Source organism: Spodoptera frugiperda, chromosome 14, assembly GCF_023101765.2.
Source record: "Spodoptera frugiperda isolate SF20-4 chromosome 14, AGI-APGP_CSIRO_Sfru_2.0, whole genome shotgun sequence".
In the NCBI taxonomy this organism is placed as follows: domain Eukaryota; kingdom Metazoa; phylum Arthropoda; class Insecta; order Lepidoptera; family Noctuidae; genus Spodoptera; species Spodoptera frugiperda.
This window is the reverse complement of record NC_064225.1, coordinates 2,573,873-2,590,289: the sequence shown is the minus strand read 5'-3', so window position 1 is coordinate 2,590,289 and position 16,417 is coordinate 2,573,873. Positions and strand designations below refer to the sequence as shown.

The following is a 16,417-nucleotide window of genomic DNA, read 5'->3' as shown; positions in this document are numbered from 1 at the left end:
CTGCTTTTTATATTTATAATTTATACATCTCATATTGTTTTTAAAATCAAATCAAATCAACACCGTTTCAGAACTATTTATACTACCCATAAATATTTTACAAAATCAAAAAAAAACCATTATAAAAATAATAATAAACAGTGACATCACAGTGACAGTGACAACAATAAGAAAAACCTAATATTATATACTAAAATGAAGAAAACTATATAAAACCATGTTGACGAGAGCCAGGAGGACACGAGGCGCACCCCCACCATCCCCGGACTCGTCGCTCAGCTCCGCCTCGCCGTCGCCGGAACCCAACCACGAACCGGTGACAGCAGTAGCGTCGAGCTCGAGCGACGAATATTTCTCCCCACCGACGTCGCCGCCACCTGTACGTCGGCCGAGGAGAGGCCGGCCACCGACGGGCTTGGGAGCCAGGGGTCAACAGACCCCGGGACGGGTCCCCGCTGCCGGTGGTTGTGCGCGGCGCATGAAATGGACTCAAACAATAAATGAGAACGTCATGCGCGCGTACTACGGTGCTACGGAGGGAGGAACCAACCTCACTGCGTACCGTGAAAGGATGCTGTCGATGTTTCAGGTACTCGAGCCATCCGTCAACGTCTCGGCTCAACGACTCTCGGATCAGGTGCGGGTCATCCAACGCAATCGTAGATTGGACGAGGCTGCACTTGATCGGCTACGCTCAGAAGCACTGCGCAACCGTGTCGTCCCCGCCCCACCCCAAGAGGTGGTACAAACACCTACAGCGTCACAAAATGTGACACCGACCACTCCTGCCGCTGGAGTGGAGAACGACAGGGTTGAACAAGTAAGTACTCAGTGCAATGAACGACTGAGGAGTACTTTGGAGGATGCAATTCGTGAGTATAGATTTGCTCCTTTAAAACTAAAACTGCCACGTTTGCCCATGTGTGGAAGAAATAGGGCGCTGGTAAGCGCTCTGGATTCGCTACTTAAAACATATTTTGAAAGTAGCGAAAACCTCTATGATACACACTCGATTCTGTACTGTGGGGCGGTAGCAGCTTGTCGAGTGGCTAACGTCAGATTCTCAAATCTTGACGCAGCAGTCCGACCAAAACCAGCAGTACCAGCCTGGCAATGCAGGATTGAACGTCGTATCAGTGAGGCCAGGGTGCTTATCGGCAAACTATCCTGCTTCAGGGATGGCAATACTCGTCCTAGAGTGATGCGCTTTGTAAGACGTGCATTTGTGGGGACTGAAACCAGTCCTCATGAATACATGTCACGTGTTACAGAGCGCATCGACTTCCTGAAGCAGAAAATCTACGCATGGGCAAATCGTATCAGGCGGTACAAAAAACGAGTAGAGCGATATACTCAGAATCGCATGTTCCAAAGAGATCAGAGATGGGTATATAGAAATTGGGAACGATCCAACCAAGATGTGACTGATGGGCGGCGACCGGATGATGAAGCCACTAACACATTTTGGCGCAACATCTGGTCGGTGCCTGTCAGCCACACAGAGGATGACTGGATCTGTGATGTTGAGCGAAGGTGTGAAACTGTGCCAGAGATGGAGGAGGTGATAATCACCTCCTCTGATGTGAGCAGTGCAGCCTGTTCGGTCCCAAATTGGAAATCACCGGGGCCAGACGGGCTGCACAACTTCTGGCTCAAATGGTTCACCAGTTCACACGCTCGCTTAGCATCGCAATTCCAGGCAGCTTTAGAAGCTGGATCGTTGCCCCAATTTCTAACAACAGGCGTTACCCATCTGCTCCATAAATCAGGTAGTTCCACTGAACCCAAAAATTATAGACCAATAACATGTTTACCAACGGTCTATAAACTTCTTACATCTATTTTGAGAACAAAAATAACAAAACATATTGAAAAACATTCCATTATGTCTGTATCTCAAAATGGATGTAGGAAGGGGTCTCGTGGAACTAAGGAGCTACTCCTCATTGATATGGTTGTAAGCCAACAGGTTCGTCGGTCCCGAAAGAATTTGTCTACATGCTGGATAGATTATAAAAAGGCATATGACTCTGTGCCACATACATGGCTCATGAGGGTGCTGGAGTTGTATAAGATAGATGCAACTCTACGCGCCTTCTTGCAGTCATGTATGAGGCAATGGAGTACTGTGCTTTGCTATCCGGGATGTAGACAAATCCAAGGGAGTGAAGAACCTGTAAGGATAGTGCGAGGAATATTCCAGGGTGACAGTCTGAGCCCACTATGGTTCTGCTTGGCCTTGAATCCTCTCAGTACTTTATTGGAGGCTTCAGGGCTAGGCTATCCTTTGCGGAGAAGGGGTCTAGTCATATCCCACTTGCTTTACATGGATGACCTCAAGTTGTTTGCTCCAAATAACAAACAACTGATGGAACTACTGAAAATAACTGAAAAATTTAGTAGTTCCATCAGAATGGAATTTGGAGTAGATAAATGTGCTGTCATGCATGTGAAGCGAGGAGGGATTGTGGAATCTGAGGGTCTAGAACTCTCAGATTTCACAAAACTAAGAGCGCTCTCCGCAAATGATACTTACAAGTACCTGGGTATGTCAGAGGGATTAGGCATTAATGGGCCGGACATGAAACAATCGTTACGGGAACGCTTCTTTGGCCGCCTGAATAAAGTGCTGAAAAGTTCATTATCAGGCGGAAACAAGGTGCGAGCCTATAACGGTTGGGTCATGCCGGTTCTGATGTATTCTTTTGGTATACTCAAGTGGACTCAGACTGAACTTGACACCCTGGATAGGCGAGTCCGAACACTGCTGACTGCAAATCGTATGCATCACCCTCGTTCATCGATCATGAGGTTGTATATCCCGCGGAAGTGTGGGGGTCGAGGCTTATTAAATGCTAAGACCCTTCATAACCGTGAGGTGTGCAACCTCAGGGAATATTTCCTGAAAGTAAACGAGGGTATGCATCGAGAAGTAGCAGCAATGGACAATGGATTCACTCCACTATCTTTAGCAAAAGAGAACTGGCGTAAACCTGTGGTACTGAGCGTCAATGACCGCAAGGAGGTATGGCATAGCAAGGAGCTCCACGGACGCTTCTTCCGGGCCCTTCATGGACCCAGTGTAGATTTTCTGGCGTCCGTATCTTGGCTACGATTCAGTAATCTCTTTGGAGAAACTGAAGGATTTGTCTTTGCAATTATGGACGAAGTTATCCTTACGAATAACTACCGGAAATATATTATTAAGGATGGGACCGTTGACATATGTCGGGCATGTCATAGTCCTGGTGAATCCATAAGACATATAATTTCTGGTTGTGGTCGTTTGGCTAATGGTGAATATTTGCATAGACATAATCAGGTGGCCAAGATTATCCACCAGCAACTTGCTTTGCACTACCAACTTGTTGAGTTTGAGGTTCCATACTACAAGTATGCGCCCGATCCAGTTCTCGAAAACGGCCATATCACGTTGTACTGGGATCGATCTATCATCACTGACAGGACTATTGTAGCCAATAAACCTGATATAGTGGTGATAGACCGACAAGCGCGCCGCACGATGATAATCGATATCACCATCCCTCATGACGAGAACCTCGTGAAAGCTGAAAAAGATAAACAAATAAAATATCTTGACTTGGCTCACGAGGTTGTCGACATGTGGAATGTGGATTCGGCTATCGTTGTGCCGATAGTCGTGTCGGCCAACGGATTAATACCCAACAGCCTCGACAACCACCTTAGGAGGCTGGGGTTAGGCGGATGGATCAAGGGCCTGATGCAGAAGGCAGTACTCCTCGAAACGGCACGTATTGTGAGGAGGTTTCTGTCTTTGGAGCCCTAACCACCGGTAGCTTGGACCATGCTCCCGCTACTGGTCGGCTCCTATTTTTATATTTTTAAATGTTATTTTGTTTTTTATTTTTATAAGTAATATTTAAAAATATAATTTTAGAGTGTTATAAATAAATATATAAGAAACAAATATATTTTATTCTCTCGTTTATGATATTCATATATAGGGCTAGACAAAAATATTACTTGCCGTTGACTATTAGGTAGTACTGTTTCTTAGGGATGTGGTCGGCGACGGTAACCTCTCGCGTCAGGCGTTGGCTCAGGCGATAGTGCGGAGCGAGGGGACTAGGATGCTGTCATGGGCTGATGGCTGATCTACGGGCTACGGTTCGAAAAGCAAGAGTAGGAACGGGTGGTTTTTAGTCAGTAGGAGTCTTAAACTCCCTCTCGCCTCGCCCAAAGCGGGAGAAGTAATTGTATGATTTCCCCTCAAAAAAAAAGGTAGTACTGTTTTTTATAACAGACGTTGACATCGAGAAACTTATTTACGTACCTATTTTGCGCACACATTCAAATAAAATCCGATATCTGGTACGTAGCAGTCATATACACGATCAAATAGCCAGTACCAATAATGAAGTACCTAATGTACTGAAAATATTTGCCCTATTAGACCCAATCGATGAACAGCAAGTCCATATAAAACAGGACCGTTCAAAACATACCGTAATGCTCTTCAAAATATTCGCGTCAATGAAATTTAAACGGAATTAAGGATAGCACACACTATAAATCATGTGGTATATTTAGTGCTCGGCCAATAATTTCCCTAGGGCTGCCTTCCAATACGAATATAGTATGATCCTTTGTGTTCCTGGCTTTATATGAACTCGGAACCACCAATGGGAGAGCGGAACTTCAGATTGTAATCATGCGAGATTTGATATTATCCTAGCGCCTGTTCGAAATACATTGTTGTTTTGTTGTCGCAGTGCGATTGATTGCAGATAAATTTTGATAGGCGCTGTACGTAAATTGTAGTATTTTTTACCTCTAACTATGTTAATTATTAAAATTAGAGTAACCTATCCTTGTCAAGTCAATGATCAGATACATTACTGAGTTAACAGGTTCATGTGTAACGTGTTTCGATAGAACATTAAGGAAATAAAAGAAGAAAATATTACAATACGTGAAATAAATACCAGGTAACCTCGTGACGTTATTCAAATAGGATATTTCAAGTAACATCAACGACAGACAGCTAATTATTTTGTTACGTTGTCAGCTGTCGTGATTCGCAAAGTACGTCGGACTTTTTGGGGTCCCGTATTTAGGTAACGCTGTTGCACAGTGAAACAATGAACCCATGTCATTTCGTCATGTCAAACCGTCTGTCACACAAATGTGTTGTCGGCCAAACGCCTAGCTCTGTTTGTTTATCCCCGACACAGTTACGACTTCATACGAACCTTTTACAACATAAACGTATGAACATGAATTTATTCATAACATCAGCAGCCCTTCTTTGATCCAAAAACATCATTAAAATGATGAAGCACCAATCCTCACGAAAAAGACATCGCAAAAAAATATTACGCAGAAAAACACGTTGCTAAGATTTTTTCTGTAGGCGCTGGACATCTCGTTATAGAGACAAGATACAAATAATAAGGTCTATGACAGACTATTATTTTGCAAAATGTCAGTTGTCATCGTTTGTGACGTGGGTGAAGGCTGTTATACGAATAAGTCTGCGACGAAGCTTTTCTTGTTCTTGTTTTATGAATAGACAATGAATATTGCGTTTTCGTAGTGAATTTGTGAGAGTCTCGGGGGGAACTATAGTTCTAGTATTATACTTGTACCAATCTTTTAGTAGTTTTCACGTATTCATTTGGAGACTGGTTCTAAGTGACTTTAGCGTTTTGTGGAGTTTATTGCGGGAATGAAATGTCGCCTGAGAGTTTTTTGCAAAGCTATCTCTATGTATGTACAAATATTTTAACCGATTAAAAAGTTTTTTCTTCTAGTTTCTTTAGTAAACCTCAAAACAGTTTGTTGGTCGTGTTTTTTTATTTCAATACATTCCAATCATTTTTTTTTAATTTAAAACATGTCTAACGTTGGCTAGTCACAAATGTTATTGCTAAGCATATTATACTATTATAGGTTGACTGATAATTTAGTGAACGATATTTAAACACATACTTGTCATAAATAAAATAAATAACAAAATAAATATAATGAGTATACAAAAAACTTTCTTTGGGAAGTTATGTGTAATCATGAGAACAATCACGTGTTTAAATACCCTTCACTAATTACCAGTCCCCCTATATAAAACTTTAGAGCTTGTTTGAACGTGCTAATCTCCGTAATTACTGGATTATTTTTGTCAAAGTCAAAGTCAAAATCATTTATTTCAAATAGACCAGGAAGGCACTTTTGAACGTCAAAAGTGTTGTGTTTTTTATCGAGGAAAACTATAGGCTATAGAATATCACGGTATGATAAATAGAAGCTAAGCTGTAGCAATATTATTATAATAACGATCTGAAATCATACCCAACTATACTCCTATAATTTTAAGCTAAACTAAAATTATCCGGAAAATTCCCCCCCTACAAAACTGAACGTACGAAACAGCCGATGACCTTAATAATATTAATTATCCCCCAATTAGGATAGCAATAATTAATTCTTAAGGCAGTAAATCGAATTTAGGACTCACATAATTAAATGTACCATCCGTTGAGCATAAATTAACTTAGTTATGATCAATTTGAAGAAAATGCCGTCTCCGTATTATGTTCTAATAGCTGACTTTAGTTTGATTAGTGGGGATTTGATTAAGCTTTGGATTTTGAACTTTATTTTGCGTGTGTTATGAGTGGTATTTATAATTGACGGTTGACTTATGAATCAATATTATGTATGGTAGAGGTCCAAGTGTATTTTTAACAACTTCAAAAAAATAAGGTTCTCTTTATGACGTATGTGTGTTTGTGCGCGATTATCTCGCGTTTGGCTGAACCGAATATGATGCGGTTTTCAGTATAGTAATTTTAAGACTTAGGAGAAGGCCTAAATTATATTACAATACTTAAAAAGAAAGGGAAGGTTCGCACGTTATTTATTCGTAAGAAAAGATTTCGTTGTTTTTTTTTTTAGGAATAAGTCCCGAGTTCGATGAGTAACCTATACTTCTACAATAATATCATCAAACAACACACACACAACGTCACGCCTTTTATCCCCGAAGGGGTAGGCAGAGGTGTACATTACGGCACGTATATAATGCCGCTATACAATGTACACCCACTTTTCACCATTTGTGTTATAAGTCCCATGTAATAGGGGGTGAGCCTATTGCCATATACTGGACACAATTCCAGACTCCGTGCTACTACTGAGAAATTTTCGACAATCCGAAAAAAGCCCTGTAATACTTTGCCCGACCCGGGAATCGAACCCGAGACCCCTTGTCCGGCAGTCGCACTTGCGACCACTCGACCAACGAGTCAATCAAACAACAATATTGTCTAAATGTGGCTACCGTACAAGATATATTACGTCTATCAGATTTACCAGTCTAACTAAAACAACCAAAACTTTATGAGTATTATGCAAATCTATCTACACAAACAACAACATAATATAAAGATCATACGATAATTTTGTAGACAAGATGCCAAACCTATAAATTACAATATTTTCTTCTACATTAGATAAGTGTGGGAGAACCATGCTTCGTCACGAATGGGCTAGCTTGAGTGATACCACGGCCTCACAGAAAACCGACGTGAAACAACGCTTGCGTTGTGTGAGTGAGGTTACCTGTGGCGTAATCACCCCCCTCTCAATCCCCAATTCCCCAACAGCTTTTTAAACTCCAAACATCAAAAGGCCGGCAACGCTCTTGTAACGCCTCTGGTGTTTCGGATGTTTATGGGCAGCGGCGATTGTCTTCCATCAGGTGATCCGTCTGCTCGTATACCGGCATTACTATACATAGTATTAAACAAAGTTGCTTACTTTGTCGAAACAAAGTTATTTAAATCTTTAAAATTACGCAACGGATTTTTATGTGGTTTTTTTTAAAGAGGAAGTTTCATATGTATAATACGTGCATAATATATCACCGTTGCACCCATGCAAAGCTGGGCCAGGTCGATAGTACACTATAAAAAAATATGTAAATCTATCTTCACAAAAAAAAAACAACATAACAAAATAAAGATCACACGATAATTTCGCAAACAAGATGCTCAAGCCAAAACTTCAATATTTTCCTCTATATTTAATAGCCTAGCCATTACAACTGCCTTAAAAAACCACCTCTTATTTATGAGCCCCTGCTACTGTCTGAGATAAGTGTCTAGAGGTTTTATTACAAAATTTACGACACAGCCCCGCCGATAACACGAAACAGTTAGACAACCTTTACTATTTATTGCTTCTTGATCCTTCTAAACTGAATCAAAATTTGTTCATGAATTTTGACAAGCATCCTTGACTAATGCCATTTAAAGGTTAATAGTATGGTTGAATAGAAAAGTCAATGCGTGGGGTTATAGGTACGCCTGGTACGCGTCTACAGGCCCGCATCGTACGCAACGGATTTTAATTTATCTTGTATATAAACTCATACAACTGCGTCCACTGATCCGCATCGTACGGACCGCATCATCGGCAATGCCTACATACGATGCGTACTTATGACGTCAAACGAAATGTGTATGGTGTGTGCAATGCGTACGATGCGGGCATGTAGACGCTTACATTTACACGGATAATCAACAAATAGATTACGTCAAAACTTATTGTCTAGCCTATACATTAATTTTTAGCTACGGACAACGTAGCGGGTTACCGCGGCTCCAGCTCAAAGCAGGAGTAGGAACAGGGTGGTTTTTAATCAGTAAGAATCTGACACTCTCTCTATCGCCTCACCAAAGACGGGAGAAGTAATTGAATGAATTTCTCCCCTCAATTTTTTTTCCATGTTTTTTCTCCTTCTTCCGTTGTATACCTATGTAGGTTTGTGCAATTCTGGGAAGCTTTTCTAAATCGGTAAGATTGGGTTTATTTAATCCTAGGGTGTAACTGTAACCCAAATATCAACAACCAATAGTAATCCAAAACAAAGCGTATACTAAATTTTATTGGTCTAAAAGTTTGGTCCAAAATTAACCCTTTGGATCAAAGAACGAACCCGATCTTACGATTTATTAAAACACGTAAAAAAAAAAACAGAATTACATCAACTATAACACCATATTCGAACATCTTAATTCAACCAGGCAACGTTATCTCGACATTTTTTTATTATTTTTATCCCGCTATCAGTATAGTCTGTTTAAAAAAAAAGTAGCATAATTTATTCATGAGTCCTGATCGCGTTTCAGATAGATCTCTTGAGGTTTTATTATCGTGTTTACTGCGGCAACCGCCGACAACGCTGTGGGTACTAAAATGCCCGGAATGTAATTGTAGATTTTGTTTAAAGTAAAGCTACATTTTAGTGTTAATATGTCGTGGTTTTGAGAGGTGGTACATTGATTAGGGAGCTAATTAACGCAGTGTTGGTCACCGGTGACCGACGTTAGCGGAGGATTTGCCTTCAACAGTTTTCTATTGGCAGTCAAAGACTTAATGGGGGATTGTAATGAGAGTTAGGTTCATATAAAGTATTTTTGTCTTCATTATTAAAAAACATGACGGTGTCGGTCGTGGTGATCCGGAGGTTTAAGACGCCTGTTTCTCATGCACGAGGGTGCGGGTTCCGTTGGTTCACCCACACTAGGATTTTCTCCTGTGTCGTGGGTGCGGTTACAAACATACAATTTCACATACACATGACACCCAGATCCGAAACAATAATTTGCGGACCACACAAAGAGTTGCTCCGTGTGGGAATCGAACCCGCTACACATAGGACGGCGGCCAGTTGCCCAACCACCGCGTCAACGGTGTAGTCTATTTTTCTTCAAAGATATAAATAAATAATCTACAGATTGATCGAGATCTGTGCGTGATGCATCATTTTTATGAAAAAGAAAACTTAACTTTAACCAACATCGGAGCTGCGGACTACCTAGCGGGTTTATCGGGACTCCGGCTCGAAAAGCAGGAGTAGGAACGGGGTGGTTTTTAGTCAGTAAGAGTTTGATACTCCCTCTCGCCTCGCCCAAGACGGGAGAAGTCATTGGATTATTTTCCCCCTTAAAAAAAATAACCAACATTTTCTCAAAGAGGAAAAAACATTCTCCGAAGATATTCGAATAACGATTCAAAAATAAATTCCCTCAGTCTATTATTATGTGGGAACAAACCCCAAACACCCTGTTTAAAATCAACATAATGCTAACAAAACGTAGCAAAAATAAATTGCGGGATTTTATGCCTTTTGTACATAGCAATAAAATCGATAAAAGGTTGGCCATCAATGTGTATGTTACAGTGTTATGACGACGACACTCATTGTATTGGAATTGGCTTTTTAACATATATTTTTTAATATTTATTTAACGTGCTTCTTAAACATCATTATCAGGTTTCTTTATAAGGGGGGGAATATTGGGGTTTTGGGTAGGATTCCTGGGTCGGGCAAAGTATTACTGACCTTTTTTCGGTTTTTCGAAAATTTCTCAGTAGTAGCATGAAGTCTGGAATTGTGCCCAGTAGGGCTCTACTACCATAAATTAGCTCACCCCTATTACATGGGATTTACAATACATGGAAAGGATGTGGAAAGCAATAAAGTATTGAGTATTGAGTATGGTAAAAAGTGGGTGTACATTGTATAGCGGCATTACGTGCCGTAACGTGCACCTCTGCCTACCCCTTCGGGGATAAAAGGCTTGATGAAAAGTTGCAGCAACACAAAAATCCAATAATATTTGTGTGTACCTCGCTTCGAAATCTAGTCTGCTTGTGCAACAGTTCAGTTTGAAGTCGAAATAATCTAAAAATCTGCTTGAATCGCTCAGGTTGAAACAAAAACAGGTAGATACGAGTACGTTTGAAAAAAATCTCCCCGAAAAGCATTTTGATTGAAAACTCCCTGAAAGTTGGAGGTTCCGATTCAAATTGATTCTGAATAAAAAACGACGGGAAAATGTGTGTTTGACTCGTTTTTAAAGAGTTCCGTATGTAGTGTTCAAAATATGTATAGGAGTTTTTCAACACGATAACCGAAACGTCGGTTACTGGTGACGGTGAGCGGAGGATTTGCCTTCAATAGTTTTCTTTCTGTAATTAATGCTTTAATCTCCCTTTTATCTTATTAAAAGAATTTTCTAAAATTTCCATATCTTGAAATCGTTTTCTCGTCGTTTGTTTTCTTTTTTCAGTGTTCCGGTGTTTTTATGGTTGTATCTACTGTAGTTCCTGGTTTGGAGTTGCAGCGGTTTTGAGAGATTGTGGGGGCCTGCCCAATCCATATCTTGAAAGAATATCGCACTTACAGGATCGTCTCAAATATTCCCCCCTTTTATTACGCGGGTAAATTATCCAATGACTTCTTCACCTTGAATGAGGTGAGAGGGAGTATCAGATTAATCTATTCTTACTACCTAAAAACTATCTCTTGTCTTTTCCTGCTTTAAGCCGGAGCCTCGGTAACCTGTTCCGTTGTCTGCGGCTCCGGATAAATTATTATCCCCAGAAAATATTTCATTAGATTTTTTTGATCATTTAGAGAAAATAGTTTCATATTTTTTACAGCATTTTAAAAGTTCAGATTTGGGATAACTTGATATCTAATAGTCAATGCAATAAATCGATACTATAAACCTTTAAACTACGGATCCCTAGAAAAAGCCTGTGTTATTTTGCGTTGAGACAAAACAAAGCCTTTGTGCCTACTCATTGAGGCTCTACCAGACTGTAGGATTCGTCAAAACGATACTCCGATTGATCGATTGCGTTTACATCGTTTTTGGACCAAAACAGAATCCAAAACCTCCCCTCGTTGGTCGAAATTCGCACAAAGATTCTTAGGTCGATATTTTAAACGAGTATTAGGCATTTTTACTGTTTTGAAACTACTACTAGTACTAGTACTACTGCTACTAGGAATCTAAAATTAAGCTCGCTATACGGCAATAACATCTTATGATTTATTTTGATGCGAGATCCAAGACAGTCATTCATGTCCCTAAAAATCAGTGTTCCGGTGTTTTCATAATTGTATCTGCTGTAGATCCTGGCTTACAGGAGTGGCAGCGGTTTAGGAAGGTTGTAGCGGGTTTGTCCCTTTACAAAATAGCACGTGATCTCTGTGTTACCCTCTTCCCTAAGGATGCTGTTCGGAGCTTAAAAAGTGTAATGCTATAATTATATTTGTCCTCATAATGGACTTCAAACAAAAACTGCGTATTTATTCTTACTCCTGATTGCCTGATGGTAATAAAAGGGTGCAATATTACATTAATTATTATCTTGAACGCTATACAAAAGGCAGGTCAACTTCCCAGCTGACCTTTTGCTTATTTACGTCACATTATTTTCTCATCTATAAATAAAACATAAAATCGATGATGCCCACGTTAATATTATTACTACGTACAAGTTACGTAAAAGAGTTATTTTATAAAAATAAAACTTGGTTGGAATGGAGATTATGGCAAGGAGGAGAAGCAGGCTTCTAGTCTAGTCTGCAGATGGTTGCCCCGGGCTATTTATGACGATAATGAAGATTTTTTTATGGAACATTGCATACCAGCAGAAATATCACTTGGTGGTAAGCAATCGCCGCCGCCCATGGACACTTATAACACCAGAGGCGCTACAACTAGATTGGGAAGAGGGGAATTAGGCCTCCGGTAACCTTACTCACATAACGAAACACAACGCGTTGTTTCACGTCAGTTTTCTATGAGACTATGGTATCACTCTGGTCGAGCCGGCCCATTTGTGTCGAAGCATGACTCTCCCATATCGCGTTGCGGAATTCCATGACCGCTTACCATCAGATGACCCGTCTGCTCGTTGCCCCTATTCCATAAAAAAAAAAACAATATCCTATATTTACTTAGTGTAACCTAAATATTCTTAAACCAAACTTAATATACTTAAAGAGCTTATAATAATCCAATCACCGAAGTACCTTAATCTATAAATATAGCAGAAAAAATTGCTATCGCTCAGTTTCATAACATTATTACATAGACGAAGTTACGTCAAAGGGTAATATAATACCATCAATCTATTACCGGTCACGTAAACAAACGCTTTTAAAAATAAATAGGTTAATTGTTCACGAGGAATAAGGCTTGGTCTGCACCGAAGGGAAAATGAGCAAAGATGGGCGATGTGAGAAGATGTTTGATGTGGAAATGAGAACCTTTTCAGTCAAAATGTTTATTAGACGGGAAAGGATAATGTAACTCGATCATTTTCATGGTATAAGCCGATAAATGAGCAGACGGATCACCTGATGGTAAGCAATCGCCAGTCCATAGACACTCCAATATCAGAGATGTTACAATTGCGTTGTTGGTCCTTTTGGGGGTTAGAAATTTAAAGGTTGTTGGGGTAATCAGGGATTGGGAAGGTTAAGAAATGAGGATATTGAGCCTCCTGTAACCTCACTCATACAATGCAAGCAGAAATAAAAAGGAAATACTTGCCTAGTCGAATCGGAACATTTAACATGTGTCTATACACATCTTTGTCACTATCACCGGCCTCATCTAGTTATTTAAGAGATAGACGTGTAAAAATTTTATATTGTAACCTATTTGCAAAATAAATATCATTTATCATTTATCATTTATCAACAGGTTCCACCGTAAATGATACCAAAGACGCATCTCCTCTCCGCGTTCATAGCACCCGGTCCTTATACCCACTTTGATCACCAACCGGAGAATCACAGCTATATTTAACTTTACCCTTTCCGAGGACATTTAATTAGTTAACAATTTTTAATGTCACCTTGTTGTAAAATAAATAAGAAAAAAGATATAATAAGGATGTCAGAATACCCTTTTTTGAAAGATCCTTTGTTTTGCAAGGGTAAGGAAGGGTAAGATTTTATGACAAGGGTTTTTTGATACAAGACAGTTTTGTCTCTGTTATTTGTCATGATTTCTAACTGATAATAAGGGTCTTAAGATGTCTTTAGCTGAATGGTAGTGGAATGCTGTGTCAAACATTTCGATTTTTAGATCGAACAAAGTATATGTTATTTGCTATTTTTAACGGTTAATTATATTTAACTAGCTTTTCTGCGTAAGTATTTAACATAAATCCTTTCTTAGGTTATGCATACGTCATAGTAGCTTCATGCATGCAAAGTCAAAAAGTTACATAAATATTTAGAAGTAAAGTAAGCTGTCTGGTGATTGCAGCAGAGTAGACCACATATGTGTTTTCTTTCCGTGGGTCAGCCTAGTTCTGGAGGAGGCGTGAATTATTTTTGGCGACTTACACTCCCTCTCCCCACGCTCATGGCTGAGCGAAGAAATTGTATGATTTTCCCCTTTAAAAAAATCTCCCTTTCTGTAAAGTGCTATACATTTGACAGATCGGGCCAGCATTGCTCGTTGAGCCCGAACCGAGTTTGCCAAGCATGTGAATTAAAGCAGACCCGTCTTATGTAGCAGATAGACAGGCAGTGGACTGCAACGAGTGTTAATTATTATACAACTCATATACGGTATGTGGTAATTTTAAAGGCATTTTATTTCAAGCCCGGAATTCCGCTACATTGGGGCTTAAGTACATAGAATAGTTTATTTCATGAAACTCTCCACACTACAAATGTGGTCTGGATTTCAGTGTGCAAGAATTATTTACACAGATACACTGTTTTCAGACCGAAATAAGTAGAATTCCAATTAAAATACCGTTTAAAATACTACCTGAATACCGGTTAACAGGTTTAAATCGTCGAAACGTATACCTATGTAGGTATTACATGGTCTTTTCGCACTAGTAGATTTCCTTTGGACTGCCTAGTTGGTCGAGTCGTCGCAATTGCGTGCAGGGGGCCATTTCGGGTTCGATTCCCGTATCGGGCAAAGTATTACCGGGTTTTTAGAGTTTTTCGAAAATTTCTCAGTAGTACCACGTAGTCTGGAATTGAGTTCGGTAAATAGCAATAGGCTCACCCCCTATTACATGGGACTTAAAATATAAATGGTGAAAAGTGGGTGTACATTGTATAGCGGCATTACGTGTCGTAATAAGCACCTCTGCCTACCCCTTCGGGGATAAAAGGCGTGACGTTGACGTTGCTTAAAAATAAACAATATTCAAGTACCAAAAATATAACAGTTATATCTAAAAACAATATTCAAGTATCAAGTAACCTATACTATATTAATTAAACATAGGAACGTCCACTAATCACGTAAGGCTCAATTAGGGGAGGGGTTCGACAAAAAATCACGAAACATTACAAGGAGATAATAGAGGTATACACATTATATTTTGTATTTCTAAACTTCAACCATGTTATATAGGTATGATGGTGATGATCGAAAACTTCACCACATATCACCAAGGGGGTGTGCCAAACAATCTCACGTGAAAAAAATATTACAAACGTGTAAAACCACGTGTTTTTAAAAGATTTGAAATAACATTTATGTTGATAGAGGGTTGATATAAACATTGAAAATAAAAATAAAAAAAATCACTCATCATTGTAAAAATATGAGTTTAGAAAAATAACGAATTGATACTGTTGTGTTTCACGTGTCCCTGAGCATGAACAATTTCATAGCTAGTGTTTATAAACTAAAGGCCCAATTCCCCCTTCCCAATCTTCCCAATCCCCGATTCCCGAACAACAACCCTTAAATTCCTAACCCCAAAAAGAACGCACTTGTAACGCCTTTGGTGTTTCAAGTGTCCATTGCGTTTGCTTACCATCAAGTGATACCTCTGCTCGTTTACACAAAAAACTAGAATTTTTTATAATTATTCTTTCCTTTTTAAAATACCCAAGTGTGTTTAAAAACTGTCAAAAACATAGCAAGGTCATTGGACATTGTTGTTTTTTGACATCATCATCACCATCATATAAATGGCATTGGTGACTAATCACCTCTTTTTGCCTGCAGAAAGTTTGAGCATCAATCACCACGGTTGCTCAATGCAGGTTGACGATTCCAAACAATTAAAAATTACAAGCCCAGATTTGTTCACGACGTTTTCCTTTACTGTTAGTCCAGTGGTGTCTAAATAAGCTTAGATAGTGCATATAACTTTGAATAAACCGGTTTTTGAAAGTTTATTTGTTATAAACTTACATTTATGTTTTGTGATAACATAATACCCTAGTTTAAAGTGAAAACTATTCTTGTTTCAGATCCCTGAAGATGTACCTCAAATGGATTTCCTTAGTCATTGCAGTTTTGATTCATTTATGTAAGTATATTCATTCTTTATTTACTGCATAAGTAACTTTATTTTAATGTTTAACTCCACAACTTCGTTTGAAAAAGACCTACCTCTTTTATTAAATGTACCTTTTAACGTTATCCAATAATGGAACCTAAATCCATAATACATCGTATCAAAGGACCAAAATGAAAATAAAATTAGACTTTAAGATATTTTGGGTAAAATAAAAACATTCTCTTGTTAATTGGACGTCCACTGCAGACGTTCAAGAGGATTGGAATTTTGTTAGCTA

At 39.3% G+C, this 16,417-nt stretch overlaps 1 protein-coding gene across 1 annotated transcript; it reads left to right on the top strand.

The window, feature by feature from the left end:
• The first annotated feature begins 217 nt into the window (after nucleotides 1–217).
• LOC118265107 (uncharacterized) lies at nucleotides 218–16,098 on the top strand. The gene is made up of 2 exons (XM_050698224.1): nucleotides 218–1,769; nucleotides 16,091–16,098. The coding sequence occupies exons 1-2, from the start codon at nucleotides 218–220 to the stop codon at nucleotides 16,096–16,098; spliced, it is 1,560 nt and encodes a 519-aa protein (XP_050554181.1).
• The last annotated feature ends 319 nt before the right edge of the window (nucleotides 16,099–16,417 follow it).